Raw genomic sequence first — 17,580 nt, 5'->3', positions numbered from 1 at the left:
GAAGTTGTCTCTCTGGCCGTTCTGTGGGTGGATTCTCGGACCTACCTAGGCAATTTGGGGGAGATTTGACTTGCAAAGAAAACGATGTGTGCGATATTTTGCCAGTAGGACCGGGTGGCTCGACACTTATAAAAAAACTACTGAATTAAGATGGCGGGACCTCCATTTCGTCGTTGTATCGAAATTACCCAGAATGCAACTCGGACGGCAAAGGGGAAATTACGGGCTTTGAAAAGTGGCTCGAATCAAATGGCTGATGTTCGAACAGCTGTACGCGTGAGAGGCAAAATTGGAGATAAATGCTTAGTCATGAGATTAAGGTTTGCTGTCATGAAGGAATTTTGGTTTAAAAATGAGATTTTGAATTAAAAAATTGGAAGCAAAGATGTGTGTTTTTCAGCTTTGTCGATGCCGCAGAAAACGGACATTTTTGGTTTTGCTTAAAAATAAATAAAATATTTGCCCGCAAATAGAGTTTTTATTCCTTTTCCCGCCTTTGTTAGTAATCGATTGGATCGAGTGGTCCTGGGTCTTGGGGAAGAAGTAATTGGAATAACGTATAGCCCCCTTTAGGTGCATGTTTCAGTCATATGATCAATATGACCATGCCATAGTCATTCGTCTCGGTTCAGCAGCGGATTAAGACGTGCTTTTGTTCTTTCAAGGTAAGCCTATATAATCCACCGGTTCCCGGTTTTCCCCCTCTATTTCACTCTATTGTGTTCTGCATTTTCTTTGTTGGGGTTACGTTCCCCTTCATTGCGTCTATTTACCAATCTTTTCCCTACTTGTTTCGTTTTGCCTTGCTTTATTTCCGGACCGCGTGGCGCTACGTTAAGCATTTTTTCTGTTGGCAAGATGGAATCTACACTTTCTCCAAAAGTTCTCGTTTTAGGTCATTCTTTCGTACGTCGATTAGCTCATGATCTTAAGAACGATTTCGATCCGCGAGCCTCCGAGACTTTTAACCTACAGGGGCAAGTCCACGTGCGTTTACATGGCACCGGTCCAGAAATTGATCAAATACGACCTGGGTGTCCTTACTGAGTTTTCCCCAGACATTGTTATTCTCGATATTGGAACCAATGATTTAACTGTCATTGCACCCGAGGTCGTAGGTTGCGCTATTGATGATTTTGTTCGTTTCCTTCGCTGTTCCTTCGCAGTGAAAATCATTGGCGTCTGTGAGGTCCTCCCTCGTGGAACAAAGTCTCCACATAGGTCGGATTTCAACAAGGCGGTGCCGATTTTAAACAATTACCTGCGAGTTGTTTTAGGCGAACAAGAAAGCGTTTTCTGTTGGCGCCATGTCGGCTTTTGCGAACCCAGTTGTGATCCATATTTGCCCGATGGCGTTCACGTGAATTCCGTGGGCCAGTATTGGCTGTATCGCAGCTATCGAGGCGCCATTATCAAGGCGTTAACAATGCTTGCTAAGTAAATTTAGGGCGTTTACGTTTGTCCTTTCCTATTTGGTACTTCCCCACCCACCCCTTCATTGCTTTTCTTTATTGGTAGCTAGCAGTTTTTGCCTCATGTTTTATTTAACACTTTATTATACGCATCACGTTTATTTGGGGACCTGTGTTCCCGATTTCTTTTTTACGGACTTGCTGTTGCGGCGACCTTTGGTCAGCCATGCTTGTCCATGTTTACATTTGTTTAGAGCCCCTGTTGCTCTGTTTTCTTTTAAGTCATTGAGGGCTCGTGTCTCACTTTTTACAATGATTAGAGCCCCTGTTGCTCTGTTTTTATTTGGATTCATTGAGGCCTTTTGTCTCATTTTTTACAATGCTTAGAGCCCCTGTTACTCTGTTTTTCTTATGATTCATTGAGGCCTTGTGTCTCATCTGTTACAATGATTAGAGCCCCTGTTGCTCTGTTTTTATTTGGATTCATTGAGGCTTTGTGTCTCATTTTTTACAATGACTAGAGCCCCTGTTGCTCTGTTTTTATTATGATTCATTGAGGCCTTGTGTCTCATTTGTTACAATGATTAGAGCCCCTGTTGCTCTGTTTTTATTTTGATTACAATGATTAGAGCCCCTGTTGCTCTGTTTTTATTTTGATTAAAATGATTAGAGCCCTTGTTGCTCTGTTTTTATTTTGATTCATTGAGGCCTTGTGTCTCATTTGTTACAATGATTAGAGCCCCTGTTGCTCTGTTTTTATTTTGATTACAGTGATTAGAGCCCCTGTTGCTCTGTTTTTATTATGATTCATTGAGGCCTTGTGTCTCATTTGTTACAATGATTAGAGCCCCTGTTGCTCTGTTTTTATTTTGATTACAATGATTAGAGCCCCTGTTGCTCTGTTTTTATTTTGATTACAATGATTAGAGCCCCTGTTACTCTGTTTTTATGTTATTACAATGATTAGAGCCCCTGTTGCTCTGTTTTTATTTTGATTACAATGATTAGAGCCCTGTTGCTCTAATTTATTCCCCCCCCCCCCCCTTTTTCCTAGTCGATTATCAAATACCCCTTAGGCCTCTGGGTCTCTTTGCCTTTGTTGTGGTTTTTCTTTCACAGATGCCTCCTCGTCGTTCACAACGCCAAAAACGTCCAAGTCAACAGGCCCTAGAGTCCCTCGTCTCCGTGCCAAGCCATCGCCGTCGCCATCAGCAACCAGCAGGTGACCCTGGTCAAGTGCACGAAGACGGACTCCCAGTGCACGAAGACGGAGTGGATAGTGAACATGGGAGTGATGCTTTGCCTGCGATCAGTGACCGTGTTTCTCCGCCTGCCTCATCCACAGCTCTCCCTCCTGGTGTACTGCAGCACATCATAGCAACGGTTACGGCTGAAGTCACCAAGAAGCTCGGCGAGGCACAGGAGCCCACCACAGAGGCCCCCGTGGCATCATCTCATGAGGGGGTGGTTGGGCAGGCAGAAACGTCCTTGCAGGGTGCGATTGCCTCTTTTCAATCCTCCCTGGCAGGTGACGCCCTGTCTTCCTCCACTTCCACTCAACCCAAGGACATCTTCAGTTCCATTAGCATACCTGCCGACGCCAGAGTCCCTCTCAAATTAAAAACTAAGATTTGGGAGGGACAGTATATTGACTTTGGCTCCCTGTTGGTCACTCCTGTCCACAATGGGAGGTACCAACTCACCCTCCAGCATTTGGATGAAGGGTCAGCACCCTCCTTAACCCTGGAGCCCTTTGCCAAGCCAAAGAAAATATCTACTTTTGATTCCTGGCTTCAGGCCTTTCATGTGTTTGTAGCTGTTTATTCGAGCAAGCACCCCCAGGCTGCTCCTGGCCTTATGAAATATGGGTCAATTATCCAAGACCTTGCCACTAAGGGCCACAACTGGCGCTATTACGATGAAAATTTTCGTCTTCGCCGCCAGTCCCCATCCACCGCTGTGCCTTGGGGTAATGTCCATTGGGAGCTTTGGCTCATGGCCCAGAACAGCTCCCAGTCCCGTAAACCACCGTCTAATGCGGGCACTGGGAAACTAAATCAGGCTATTAGTGTCCCCAGGGGCTACTGTTTTAAATATCATAGGGGAGGGGAATGCTCAGGGTTTTCTTTCAAGCATACTTGCTGTAAGTGTGAGGGGCTGCATCGGGCCCTGAATTGTAATTTTCGTGGCTTCAACAGAAATCCTGGTAACAAGTCCCAAACTCGCGGATCCCCCAAGCCCAGTGGTGGCCCTAGCCCATCCCCAGGGATTCCCCGCCCAGTTACCAACACCCATAAAAATTGATCACTTATTATATTTTCTTTCTGGGTATACCCATTCAATTGTAGAATTTTTGTCTGCGGGGTTTACACATGGTTTTCCCCTACATTTTGAAGGGTCCCAAGTTTCCAGTACTGCTCCTAATCTTTTTTCAGCCTTACAGAATCCGGAAGCTGTTGATGCAAAACTTAGCAAGGAACTTGCTGCCCATAGGCTTGCCGGTCCTTTTCCCTCCCCCCCCTTTTTCAGTGTTTCGGGTCTCTCCACTGGGTCTGGTGCCCAAGAAGTCTCCGGGGGAATTCCGTTTAATCCACCATCTTTCGTTTCCAAAGGGCTCCTCTTTGAATGATGGAATTTCCCCTGAGAATACTCGGGTTACCTATGCCACTGTTGCGGATGCAATTCGTTTCAACAAGTCTGTTGGCTCTGGGTGTTTTCTTGCTAAGACAGATATAAAAAAAGCCTTCCGGATTATACCTATTAACCCACAAGACTACCATCTCTTAGGGATATGTTGGAAGGGTCTTTATTACTATGACCGGGCAATGCCTATGGGTTGTTCCAGTTCCTGCAAAACCTTCGAAACCTTTAGTACTGCAATTGAATGGATTGCCAAACAGAAATTGAACATTAAGTACATTTTGCACCTCCTAGATGATTTCTTAATTGTTGCCCCTACTAAGGAGCTTTGTCACCATCAACTTAATTTGTTTTTAATGCTATGCAGCTATTTGGGCATTCCCATGGCACCGGAGAAAACCATAGGCCCCGCATCCACAATTACCTTTGCAGGTATCGAATTAGATTCTGTTTTGATGGAGGCTCGTCTGCCAGATGAGAAGCTTGTTAAGTGCCGCGTGTTAATTTCCGAATTCCTCACCTGTAAGAAAGTCACTCTGAAAGCAATTCAGTCCTTGACAGGCCTTCTTAATTTTGCTTGCTCAGTTGTGGTTCCAGGCCGAGCCTTTCTGCGTCGTTTGATTGATCTAACCATTGGTGTTCGAGCCCCTCATTTTCTTATCCGGTTATCACGGGAGGTTAAAGAGGACCTTCGCGTTTGGCAGACTTTTCTCTCCGGGTTTAATGGTCGTTCATTTTTCCTCTCCGATGCATGGTGTACTTCAACTCAGCTTGAATTATACACTGATGCATCTGGTAGCCTGGGCTTTGGCGCAATTTTTGGTTCAAAGTGGTGCTATGGGAAATGGCCATCTAGCTGGCGGCATAGGAATATTGCCTTGTTAGAATTTTATCCTATTGTGTTGAGTTTGTACTTGTGGGGTAAAGACATGACCAACCAACGTATTCTGTTTTTTACTGATGATGAAGCTTTGGTCCATGTTATTAATAAGCAATCCTGCAAGGACAAAGACTTGATGGTGTTTGTACGTAAGCTGGTGCTGGTCTGTCTTTGCAATAACATTGTCTTTAAGGCCACGCATATTCCAGGCTTATGCAACACATTAGCTGATGCATTGTCTCGTTTGCAGTTGCAGACCTTCAAACAGCTGGCACCGGCTTACATGCACCCATGTCCCACAGAGATACCTCTGCATCTGCAGCCTCCCAATTGGCCAACATAGCATCTTTTTTGTTGAGGTCCAGTCTCCAGCCTTCTTCCATACCCACCTACAAACGGGCATGGAAACTTTTCCACCAGTTTTTTGCAAATTTATTTCAGCTACCATTTCCAGGGTTACCTATCTCACCCTCTGTTTTGGCTCTGTTTATTGCATACTTATTTGATAAGCATTACGCCCCATCCACTGTCAATACCTATGTCTCCGCCCTTGGGTTTTCTCATAAGTTGATGTCTCTTCCAGACCCCACCAAAGTTTTTTATGTATGTCAAATGCTCAAAGGATACCACAAAAAGGGGTTCCGCCTTGATAGTCGTTTACCAATTTCCCTTCCAATTTTACACAGGCTATTTTTAGTTGCTCCTCAGCTTCAGGGGTCCCCTTACCAAATTTGTCAATTCCAGGCCATGTGCTCCTTAGCCTTCTATGCATTCTTGAGGTTGGGTGAAATCACTGCTATCCCTTCACAGGCCTCATCTCCTCCCCTCCAGCTATACCAGATCACAAAGTTGCTGTCCGCCACAGGTGACCTGGTTTCTTTTAAAGTCACTTTTGGGAATTACAAACATCAGTACAATGCACGCCCCTTTTCAATCATTGTTTCCCGTCAGTCGCTGTGTTGTCCTGTTACCGTTTTAACTAAATATTTGGCTTTTCGAGGTTTTCATCCAGGACCACTTTTTATGACAGTGGATGGGTTACCAGTTACTCGATCTTGGTTTTCCACTCAACTTTCCTTCGCTATACAGCTTTGTGGCCTTTCCCTCTCCCGTTACAAGGGTCACAGCTTTCATATCGGTGCGGCCTCACATGCTGCAGAGCAGGGTTTCTCTGATGCCCAGATTCGGCTGTTAGGACGGTTGAAATCCAATGCATTCCAAAAATATTTACGGGTGCCTTGCTTGTCTTCTTAGCCATTACGTAATATTTTTATGTTTGTCTTGCTTTTTGAGTGGGCAGTTAGCAAGGGCGGCTGTCTTCCAAGAGGTTAAGGTTTGTCAATTTTTCCTCAAAGCTAGTATTTACATATTTTCACTAATTCCCAGGAGCAGTTAGCAAGGGCGGCTGTTTACCCTGGTGTCACGTTGTATTGTTTCGTTTGGGCAGGAGCCACTAGCAAGGGCGGTGGTTTCCCATGATTTTTGGTGCGTAGTTGATTAAGTGGTATACTATCATAATTTTTCTTTTCCCATCTTGGTTCAGCTAGCAAGGGCGGCTGTCCCAATTATTACCACAGTTTATTCGTATTCCTGTTTACACCAACAGTTTATTCCTAGGCACAGTTTGCAAGGGCGGCTGCTGCCCTAGTTCATTCAGTTTTTATAATATCCTCAGCTCTTTGCTGGTTCCTCTGGTCTGCTGGCTTTGCCTGGGGTGGGGCAGCATCGGTGTCGTCTTCCCGATGCTTATGGCGTTTTCTGTGCCCTCACCTTTACTGGGCCAGATTATGTATCTATCAATGATTATTCAAACTGCATATTTCGAATAAAAGCGGCTATGAGCCTGTGCTCATAGCCATTTTGGTCCAACTCTGGTAGTCTTGATTCTTTGCCCAGTAAACCGAGCTCAGGCAAGCCAGCATACATTACAGCCATTACATTATACATGTTAGGATGGAAGGGAAAGGCATAAATGTTGATATGGAACGGCAAACGGAAGATAAACTCAGTTTATTTGCTCTTAAAGCCTAAAACACTTACTAATTAACACTATTAGTAGACCATAATAACCAGATTTCTGGATTTGAGAACGTGGCCAATCTTGACAGTGGTAGCCTCTAAAACGGCGACATTAGTCGCCCTTAGCAGTGAAAGGGTTAAAGACTCTGAGTGTTTGTCCGGCCGGGGTTTGAACCCACCACCTCCCGCACGGTAGTCCGATGCTCAATCAACTGAGCTAACCCGTTGGCTAATCGGTCGTTAGATAAAGATGTCTTACTATAGAAAAACAATCAATGTAGAAACAGTACCTGTCTTCAAATGAAAGGTGAATAACAAATGCTTTCCCCTGAATTTCATTTCAAAATATAAACAGCGAGACATTGAAAAACGTACAAGGATAACGTACGCGTGATGCGTAACGATACTCTAGATCCTACCGGAAATTACAATCCGTGACCCGGCGTCACATTCATATCAGGGCCGTACAAATGGTTTCTGTCTCCAAATGAAAGGTGAAAACGTAAGGATTAAAGACCGTGGATTATAAAAAGCATTCGTATGACAAATGTCGTTTTCCCCTGTATTTCATTCTGACTGAAAGAAATGCAATTCTATCTGGTGGTTACTTATTGCCTTACTATATCTCCAGTTGTATCTCTGTATTTATCTATCTATTTGGGGGAATTAGCGATGCTGGAGGTTATCACTGCCACAAGATTGTAGGCTTAAGCACCACGCACGCAGTCCAATATAGCTGAAAACAGCGTCTTGTTAAAAGAAAGAATGAAAGTTGCGTTATTTAACTGCGAGGAGCATTCGCTTATTTATTCTTTCTTCCGCAGTTCAAAAGCATGAAATTTTCATATATTTACTATTACTTTCATCTCATCACCTCAACGAGCATATTTATAATACGAACTCACAATACCGACGATTCCTGTACGCCTACCAATTTGGTTCCTGGGGAGTTCGCCGTTTCTGTTTAAGTTGAACGAGTTGACATAATCATGAAGTAGCACATATGAAATAAAGTTATATTTTCAAGTGATGTTTTTGTTGGGTTTGCCGTCGTCGCTACTTGAGTTCCCCACTCCCTATTCACAACCGGACGCACTTCTTCTTGCTCAGTATAACAGTGTTTGAGTAAACGTTTTATTCAAGTATTTATCAATAAGTAATACATCTAAATTCAATTTTTACAATTAGAATCAATAAAGAGATCTAGTACTTTGCTAAATTCGTCATCTCCCAAAAAATCGCCTGAGTAAACTACCAGTGATTTTCGCTGTAATTTTACGGTGATTAGTTTGGATGAGAGTAGCGCATAAGTGACGTTTGGCTAAAACACGTCAGTTCCTTTGTAGGGTGCCTAAAGCAACCCTTTTGCTGACATATCCTCTGATCGCAATCAAATTGCGGGCAAAATCGCCGTACTTAACATGGCTATTCACTGATGAAAAAAAGAGAGAATGCCATATTTGTCTTCCCATGGATCGCACGCTTTTACCACTGAGAAGATTCGCGGGTTTATTTTTTCAGCATTGCAAGAGGATGTAGGCTCGCCTGATTTCTGCAAAAAGTTCCATTGTACTTTTTTCTTTCTTACAATGTGGCTACCGGTATTTACAAGGGGTTCATGACGGCAGGCATCAATTACCAACACAACTGTTTATTAAGGTGCACAGTTCTGCACTTCACAAGCCCGTAAGGACTGTGTTTACGCTGCACGTGTTTGAAGATCAGTTTACAATGGCTCTGTAGACTAATGAACCTTTTGCATTCTCCCAGTTTAACGGATATCAAAACAATATTTTAGGCTATGATCCTTAATGAATCTACATAACTCCACGCTGATTTCCAGTATTGTGATACGTAGACTGTTTTGGCTCTTGCTACTATCACTGTCCACCATTCTCTGCCTTTGGCCAAACGACTACCCGTCAGGAGCTCAACTCACGTCCTCTTGGCTGCGTAATAAAGCACAAGTCATAATAATAATAATTCATATTTGTACACTTTTTATATGGCAAAACAATAAACTGAGCTGAACTGAACTGAAGTCAAACGGTTAAGTTCGACCTTGTGTTCAAGCTGGGATAAATACCACTAAATTGAAATAACCGACACACCATAAAATGACCCACTTACAAGGAAGGCAGAGCCATTTTCTAGTTTTACTTTAGATAATTCATTTTTTTGGAGGGGGTTGGGACGAGGATAGGGTGGATGGAAGGGGGCAGAAATGACACAACATCTTGGCTTCGAGTGTATTAAACAACTAGCAGAGGAAGTAAAATGACGTAAAAAGTATTAATACTTTGAAGGACCTTTCTTTTAAGAGTTATGTCATTTCGGTTCGATGTTAATAGACCATATTCGTATTCTCGGTATGGAACTGGATCGAGCTTGCAATGGAGGCTCATGCGGGGGAATATACTAGAAACTATTTGCATGTGAAAAGATTCCCCCGCATAAGCCTCGTGTGCAAGCTAGTTCCAGTTCAATACCGAGAATACGAATACGGTCTATTCGCACTTGTAGCATGGAAGAATTGCTTACCTTGATAAAAACAGCGGAAGGAACCATCTTCTGCGCATGCTCATCCCAGCTGACCTGAAAGCGATGTAGATTGAAGTGCAGCTTGGGGAGGGTTACATAGCCAGCCATAAGAGGATACAGACTGAACTTGAGCCTGTGATCACCAGAGGGCAGCAGACGAAACTGAATCTGAGAGAGAAAATATCGTGCAAATAACTGTTGCCACAGACTATCTCAGACGTTTTTCCACCGGGCCTAAACAGTAAAGAATCTGCTCAAACTAACTTTCACTGAAATGTGTGCAGCCATTATGCGTGTGACATAACGTAGCTTAATTCCCTTGCTATAAGCTATGTCATTTCGGTTCGATGTTAATTCCGCACTTGTAGCAGCAATCAAATTTTCGCCAATTTCACTTAATTTCACAGGTAGGAATGTGGTTGAGCTACATTTTCCCAGAATTTGCTCTAAAGCGTTTTATGGGTCAAATTTATACAGGAGGAAACTAATTTAGTCTGTCTGTGGCCAGACTGTTTGGCTGGGAGTAAACAAATCTCAGTAGGTTATGTCCTAAATGACTTCATCCTGGAAGCTAGTTAGTATAAATAGTATTTATGTTCTGAATTCATGCCAGGAATAAGCCAGTGTAACCGGCTTTTGATGTCCTAAATGCCTTCTGAAAGTTAACTAATTTGAACAGTTTGTGACCTGAATGCATGCTGACTAAACTTGTCTAACTAGTTCATATCCTGAATGCATGCTGGGAGTAAGCTGGTTTAACCTGTTTATGTCCTGAGTACATAAAAGCGTCGCTTGGCTCCACGGTGACCTCAACCTCCTGAACCTGAAGCGTGCGATTGTGCATAAGATAACTGACAAACAGAGGCATCTGTAAACAGCCATATGCAAGGAAGTCTAAACAGAATACAAGGGACAACCAAAACAAGCTTGAATGAAAATTATCTTTCAAAGGTTTGACATTGATTGACTTTCTACGGTTAGAATAGGCTCGATTTCCGCCGCTCTCTCTCTCGGAAGGAGCGCGGGCTCGTTTCCCGAACAGCGGCTGGAAATCGAGCCTACGGTTAGGAAAAGTATTAAAAATCCTTTAGTTTTCGTCGGTTAAAATAAGAACAAAAACGCAACAGTTACATTAAGGTTCAAAGAATGTTGAAATCAGCGAGATGTGAGAAAAAGTGACTTGTGTCAGTAATGTGTGCCAGCATTTGAATTCCCAAGCTTCACAATTATGGCTCTGTATCAACAGAAATACGTCACCAAAGTCTTTGTTATGATGATACTGCTTGATATGTTAACCAACAAAGATAGTCGGTTTAAGGTCGTTCCCCTAAAATAGAACCAACACTCAGTTTTTTTTTTCAAACGTTGCCCATGTGTGGTTCACTATATGTAAACTGCAAAAATGAAATAAAAAGAGGGGGTCACCATGCTTGTTCTTCAGCAACGAACCATTGAAATATGGTAATTTCTGCATGTTTGGACAAAAAGGACTATAATAGAGCATTTGCCAAAGACAGGAATTATTTTCCGAAGAGAAGAGTTAACGGCCCATTTCATAGAATTTTTTCTCTGTCCACAAATCATTTTCAATGTGAAATCTGTTTGAAAACTATTCCTAACCAGTGCTACTGAGATATTCAACAAAATCATCTAATTCGTTACCTCTGAAGGTAGGCCAAAATGTCCATTGGCTAGATATAATAGGCGCCAAATTTGATATTTCTAACACTAGGATTTTCATTAAATTTTCACGGTAGTTGGCAAACGATATTGTGGTTAGAAATCTGAAAAGAGAAAATAGGTTCACCGGGTTGGTTTTGCAGATATTTCACAAAGCAGTGGTAAATCGAGCTTCAAAACTGGTTTCTCCGCGAAGAGACTTGGGCGAGTCTTATGAAAACACCTTAATTTCCGCCCAAAATGCAAATTAAGAGTTTTGTTGTTAGATGCAAGTCAGATTGAGTGATACTCAGTAGTAAGCTAGAAATGAGCGTAAATTTTTCATTTTGCCATTGTGCGCAGTAGAGTTGCGCACTGCAAAACAGGGGAATGACCTTAACATGCAGTTAGTTCCAGTCAATACACGAGCCCCGCATGGGCTTGAATAAGTGCTGATTACTAAACTACTATTGAGATTCTTACCTGTTTGAATAGTGAAAGGAACACTTTCTACCGTGACAGAAGGAAAAGTTAGTTCTGTGACCACAACGGGATATTTCTCTGCAGCTGAAGTTCTGAAAAAAAAAATTCAAAATAACAAATTTCAAACGTAACTACAGTATTAAGCGGCCCTATTTAGCGGCCAGTGAGGGGCCAGTTATCAAAGTCCCGAAACTATTAAAAACGGCTACCTTACGGCCACCTTCTGGCCGTCCCGATGAGGGTTCTCCTAACGTTTTTAAAGCGACCACCAAGTAATTGAAAAACACGTAGTTTGGCCTTGTTTTGAAAACGATGATAGTAGATATTAGTCCGGAATAGGTGACAACTGATAAAAACATTCAAATACACTTTTATTATTGCCTTGTCTTCCGTTGTCAACATTCTTAGTGATTATCTTTTGATTTTGTGACAGTATAAAACCCCGCATTCCCGTTTGAGGCGTATGAAATGATCCAATTTACTCGTTGAAGTTCTGTGTTCCATAGGGACAGACGCGTCTGCAAGACCTTTTACAACAATGCTCTCTTCTTCAATTACGGACGATTTCTTTATTTAAAGTGTATATCATAGAAATGTTTTATTTGCTTGAGCAAATCTTCTTGTTGCTTCTCGTATGAAATTCGAAACAAATCCTTTTCAATTTTCCCACGCGTTTGAGGCGTATAAAAGTGTCAAATTTGGGTACAATACCGCGAAGACAGGAGACTGGGTCTGGGACTGGGGTCTTGGGCGGTATATTCTACCCGACTGGAGGTAAAACGTGACACTTTTGTACGCCTCTAATTAAGCGGCCAATTGGCCTTACTTTTTCCAAGTTGGAATCCATTACGACCCAATTCATCTGTAGCCGGAGACATTCACTGACAGTTTTAGTACACTATTTATAACAAAACTATTTATAACAAAACTTGAACATTACTTTTAGGTTTCTGTCGATACAAAACGTTGGCGGGTTTTTGAAATGGCACCAAATCCCCGTGATACCTCGTCTTCAATAGAGGGAAATAGAGGTCTAATTTACAATGCCTCAGAGACACTTGAGACAGGTTTGGTTGTATTTTTTCTCACGGAGAATGATGATAGGATATAAAGGCAGGATTTCTAAGCTATTGTCCATTAATTTGTAGATATCAAGACAGCAGTCAGACGTACCGTCTTCACTGCAGAGCAAGGCTGCCAATGTTAACAACTTTTAGTCTGCTGACTTCCTCCCTGACTGCTAAGCAGTAACTTTCTGACGCACTTTCACCCTGCTGCAACGAGACTGCCACGGAGACAGATATTAACATGAGGTGGAAGGCAAGTGTCTACATGCAATCCAAGTTAACAATAAACGAAGCGTAGTTGGAGTGCATTGCTCTCAACAGGATAAAAACCACCAGGAAAAATAAACAAGCAAACGACTTCTCGCAACTCTCTTTTTCTCCGTACGACACAATCACCAACTGAACAGGAACATAGCATTTATGCCGCAGACATGATGCTGACACCTGTTCAATCTACTCAGTTGAGGGAACACGAAAGCCAAAACAAACTCAGCAAGTAACGTCACCCTATGAACGTGTTTCCACTGCAAATGATTGCATAAATTGATACCTTTACTGAAGCGATGGACACGGAGTTTTAAGGAGCTGGCATGGCGTTGAAAAGAAGTGTAACCAATCAGATGACAGAACGTGTTTTTATGTCTGTATTTTTTTAGGTGTGCAAAGTTGGTGACTGTTGTTTTATGGAGAAGGAGAGAGGTGTGGAAGGGATAGGTTTGTTTCGAACGATAGTGCAGGGCAGCAGGATTTGAGCTAGTCCAGAATAGTTTATCAGTGAGGATCATTATAAATACTGTTTACCCTACTATAAAAGAGTAATGGTTCTCGTAAGGTATTGGGGACAGATGGCTACTTACGAGAGCTTGCCAAGCTAACAATAAATACAGTAGTAACATATTGGAAATACAAAAAAATACCTCCGTATTAAATGCCTTTTTTGTTTTATTTCGCCCTATACTGTACAACCCTAAGATATAATGACGATAACTGAACAGTATTGCAGGGTATACTGCAGTACTAGGACTTTCCCTTTATGATTTTTTAAGAAAAAAACAAATTACAATTGCTACTAACATCAACATTTTCAATATAAACAGCCTCAACAAAAAGTAGTGATATAGTTTAAAATTTTTATGACCTGTGTGTCTTTTGGTCAGGCTTCAGTTTACATTAGTCTAGTTAGTAAAGATAGGTAACTGCGGATGGAAGACTGCTACAAAGATTTAAGTTGCAAGTCCGGACATGAAGGCATCTTTTACGCATGCGTGTGAAAATCAAAACTTGAGTGCCTTGACTACAGTGTTGTGCTGACAACGTTGTAATTCCAGTCACGAGGGCATATGCATGTGGGTGGTGTTTGGAAATGTTAACGAGCACTGAAATATGGTACTGTAATTACAGTACTGTAAAATCATTGTGACGAACAACAATGTGAAGTTGATTGATAAAAGATACAGAGGGCGTTAATAGGGTTTTCTTTGGGGTGTTGGCTTAACGGGAGCTTAAAAACAAAGAAAGAGTTCAAGTTGTAATCTCTGAAAGTGTCCGCGGCCGCTTACGAGAATGTAACAATACAGAGTTTGTAGAGGAGTTAATAGGGGTTTCAAACAAGACGGCCGTAAGTAGAGCTGTCCGCTTACAAGAGAGTCCGTTAAGAGAGCTTTGACTGTAATTACCAGTTAATAACAAGGGTTTGGTTGGTGGGGGGAGGCACTGTGATGTAAAGGAAATAATCAACCATGGGGAGCAAAATTACAGCGGTCAGTACATTATGAGAGCGCTGAAGATATGCAAACTATGCATTGTGACTTGCACAGTACTGCTACATATGTTTTTCCAAGGAGACAACAGAGACATACTGTAAGTATGGTAGAATTGAGATGACTTGCAATATCAATACTTACTGAGTGATCAACCTGTAATTCCTGGGCCTGAAATGCTATTATTCCAGCATGCTCTATCGTAGAATCTGGTGGTTCTGTTCCTGTTGAAAATTGATTACATCCATGTGATGTGCAAAGATGAGAACTAATGTGTGATACAGATGTGAAGCCTGTGTGGCAGGCATTGTTGTCTATAAGTGAAGGTAAAGTTTTGGTGTCATCGAGTTGGTGTTAGCTGTGCCAGCAAGGGGCTACCACTTACAGGAAAACTGCATCATGGGTTATTTGTATGCTGTACACTCTTATCACCTTTGTTGATCTAATTATAAAACCAGCTAATCAGAGAGAAAACTAGCTTTCATTCAAACTCATTGATTGTGCGAGAAACCGTGATGGATCTTTCAAAGTAGACACTTACATTGTACATACTAGAAATATGTGACTCACAAAACCTTGTGAAGCTAGGGCTTGCCGGAAAGCCCACTTTACTTGTATTTGTAGCATCAATTGAGGAGATTAAAGGGTTTCTGAACATAGCAACTACTTTGATGAGCATGGTCTTTTCGTAGTTGCACAGGCTAGTTTACGGTTGAAATCTATTTCTGACACAACAAAATGTACAACAGGTGTGCAGCCCTGTCATGCTCAATAAATTAATTTATTTCCCAAGGAAAATTATTTTACTGCGGCCACTAAATGTGTAATTTCTTCAATGCAATCTTTCACAAAACGATTTCTGGAAGAAAAGGAAAAGATTCTGCAGAGATATTTCCATCCAGTGAATATTGATGAACATTGCAGTTGAAATTTAATCAGGCACTGAATGCGAAACTTTCCCAAGGTATGCAAATTTGCTCCATCTGATGCCAGTCTGTCTTCCAACCTGTTGCTGCATAGCAACCTTCCCTTTGTCTGATGTCATTCGTACTTTGTTTTTCACTGTTGCCAGGCAACATTGCAGACACCTTCAAAGACTTTTTTTTTTGCTCAAATTTGCCCGGCTTAGCTTCGCTCGGGCCTTCGGCCCGACAAATTTATTAACCTTGCTTCACAAGGTATTAAGAGAATTAGCACCTGGCAGTTTAGTAACACCATTTCAAGTATTAGGTCCTTGATAGTGATTTTCATTGGACAAATAACGGGCTAGTGCAAAAATCTCCTCTCACTGCATTTGTTCCTTTACATGTAACTGATGGCAAAGACTACAAATATCAGACTTTCACTGAAACCTAGGGGCAGTTCTTTTACAGCTGTAAATAATTATATAAACTTGTTGAAAAAGCTGTCTCTAACTCTTTCATTAGGATTGTTTTGAGATTTTCCTCCTGAACATTGAGATCATTGGTTGCTGGTTTATGGTTGCTTCTAGTGACTCAGACCACCATTCTTGTTTATCACAAGGAAAGCAAAGTTCTTTGAGGGAAGGTGAGTAAGATATCATCTAAAATTTCATTAAAGTACTCACAGCTCTGATTACGTCATAAGCCAATCCAAATTCCCCATTTGCTGATCCAGACTATTCAATAACCTATAATTTTCCTGCAGCTGTATTTGTTTTCATAGCTGATACATGTACTGCTTGTTGTAATATGTTTTACATTTTACCTTTGCATGGAACATACCACCAGTTAAGTAGAGGAGACTTCTCCTCTGGAATTTAGGTTGCAGGCCATCAAACTGAAAGTCAGATGCCCTAATCACTAACCACTCTGCATAACATGTTAGACTTGTTTTCTTGTAGCTTAGTTGACTCACCCTGAAAACCTTGTCTCCAAGGTCCCTGGCCAAAGAAATCCAAACTTCCAGCATTCTCTAAAGGGTTCATGGATAATGGAGTTGTTGTCTGCAGATAAAAAAGTTATACCACACCTGAGTTCAACATCATTGGTGCCATAATAAATTATGTAAATTTTACAGGCCAATCAACTGAGCGCTACCTAACACCAACAACAAAATAAGAATTTTAAGCATGTCTGACAAAATCCTACTTAAGTCCCAGGTATAAGATTCTGGCTATAAAATAATATTAAAGTTTTCCTTAGATGGAGGTTTGAAAGGGAAAAGGGGCAACCCTGAAGATCAGTGGCTGTGGTTTCTCTTATACAGTATTAATACTGTAAATGGAGGACCATCACAGTTATTTATGTAACTTAAAGGGCCCTAGTCAGCCACACCTTTGTTTTTGTTTAAATGCGAGAGTTTAGCTCTTATATTTTAGTTGGAGCATGTTGAGATGAACGAAATCACTGTGAAACTACTAAAGATAATGAAACATTCTTTCAGGAACACAACTTACAGTAAAGCAAGAATATTTCCCTTCACTATGCAATTTCAATAATTTCGATGGCATCGAAAATGGCGGAGGCTGACTTAAGGGTCCTTTAAGCAGTTGTGAACACCTGAAAAAAAAATTTGAATGGGATATATATTATTTTTAACCTATGACCTCTGCATTACAAGTGCAGCACTTGTTCTACTAACTAAACAAGTCAAGAAGGAGCTGGTCATTTTTTTTTAACTTTGTAATGAGACTGTGGAGGAGCATAAAAATAAACAGTGAAGTTTTGCAGACGTTCATTTTTGTGAATGCTCAATTTGTTGTAACTACAGCGGTATTCAGTGTACATCACAGGTTTCTTGGAAGGTGAGCACTCGAAGCTCTTTATGGTACGTGGTCAAATTACCTTTTGTAAATATATGACATTTCATACCGGTGTCTAACAGTATTTGCACTTACATGGCACAAACCCTGGCATAGCTGTCTCCCTCACAATGGCATTATTAGCAGCTTGTTGATAAAAAGAATCCTGGGCGCTGAGTCTATAGTAAAGTCTTCTATTAGTTGTCAGTATTTTATAATCATGTCAGTAGACTGAAGTAAAATAAAGATTAGATCACACTGTCAGTATTAGTTTACTTTTAGTCACATCAACTTAACCATTGCTCAGTTATTGATAGTGTTTTGAGGCTTGTGAGGTAGACTGCATTGAACTCTA

General features: G+C 41.5%; 3 protein-coding genes across 4 annotated transcripts; 2 read left to right on the top strand and 1 right to left on the bottom strand.

Annotated features, from left to right (window-relative positions):
• Window positions 1-588: 588 nt before the first annotated feature.
• On the top strand, window positions 589-3,716 carry LOC146469016 (uncharacterized). Its single transcript, XM_085124104.1, has 2 exons — window positions 589-665; window positions 2,532-3,716. The coding sequence occupies exon 2, from the start codon at window positions 2,532-2,534 to the stop codon at window positions 3,714-3,716; it is 1,185 nt and encodes a 394-aa protein (XP_084980230.1). The 5' UTR covers window positions 589-665.
• Window positions 3,717-4,126: 410 nt separating this feature from the next.
• On the top strand, window positions 4,127-5,412 carry LOC146469015 (uncharacterized). Its single transcript, XM_085124107.1, has one exon. It carries the CDS (start codon window positions 4,238-4,240, stop codon window positions 5,273-5,275), a length of 1,038 nt encoding a protein of 345 aa, XP_084980233.1. The 5' UTR covers window positions 4,127-4,237; the 3' UTR covers window positions 5,276-5,412.
• Window positions 5,413-8,063: 2,651 nt separating this feature from the next.
• Window positions 8,064-17,095, bottom strand: LOC146469014 (trafficking protein particle complex subunit 11-like). Of its 2 annotated transcripts, XM_085123966.1 has the most exons (7): window positions 16,340-16,431; window positions 14,606-14,685; window positions 12,808-12,919; window positions 11,635-11,726; window positions 10,253-10,386; window positions 9,493-9,660; window positions 8,064-8,900 (listed from the first exon to the last, which is right to left on the bottom strand). In XM_085123966.1, exons 5-7 carry the CDS (start codon window positions 10,358-10,360, stop codon window positions 8,874-8,876), a joined length of 303 nt encoding a protein of 100 aa, XP_084980092.1. In that variant the 5' UTR covers window positions 10,361-10,386; window positions 11,635-11,726; window positions 12,808-12,919; window positions 14,606-14,685; window positions 16,340-16,431; the 3' UTR covers window positions 8,064-8,873. The 2 variants fall into 2 exon arrangements, with proteins under 2 accessions (XP_084980092.1, XP_084980093.1); XM_085123967.1 differs by lacking the exons at window positions 8,064-8,900; window positions 9,493-9,660 and adding an exon at window positions 16,881-17,095 and having other exon boundaries at window positions 10,350-10,386; window positions 16,340-16,427.
• Between the last annotated feature and the right edge of the window lie 485 nt (window positions 17,096-17,580).

The sequence above is a fragment of the Pavona decussata genome, unplaced genomic scaffold, assembly GCF_977016875.1.
Source record: "Pavona decussata unplaced genomic scaffold, jaPavDecu1.1 SCAFFOLD_128, whole genome shotgun sequence".
Taxonomy (NCBI): domain Eukaryota; kingdom Metazoa; phylum Cnidaria; class Anthozoa; order Scleractinia; family Agariciidae; genus Pavona; species Pavona decussata.
Note: the sequence above shows the minus strand (reverse complement) of the source record. Positions and strands in the feature narration are given on the sequence as shown.

Coding starts and splice junctions, on each gene's coding strand:
- LOC146469014 (XM_085123966.1), bottom strand. CDS start 10,360: ATGCCTCTGTTTGTCAGTTATCTTATGCACAATCGCACGCTTCAGGTT. Junction 9,661..10,252: donor TGTACTCAGGACATAAACAG/GTTAAACCAGCT, acceptor TTTCTCTCTCAG/ATTCAGTTTCGTCTGCTGCC. Junction 8,901..9,492: donor CTTCCGCTGTTTTTATCAAG/GTAAGCAATTCT, acceptor TTTATTACGCAG/CCAAGAGGACGTGAGTTGAG.
- LOC146469015 (XM_085124107.1), top strand. CDS start 4,238: ATGCCTATGGGTTGTTCCAGTTCCTGCAAAACCTTCGAAACCTTTAGT.
- LOC146469016 (XM_085124104.1), top strand. CDS start 2,532: ATGCCTCCTCGTCGTTCACAACGCCAAAAACGTCCAAGTCAACAGGCC.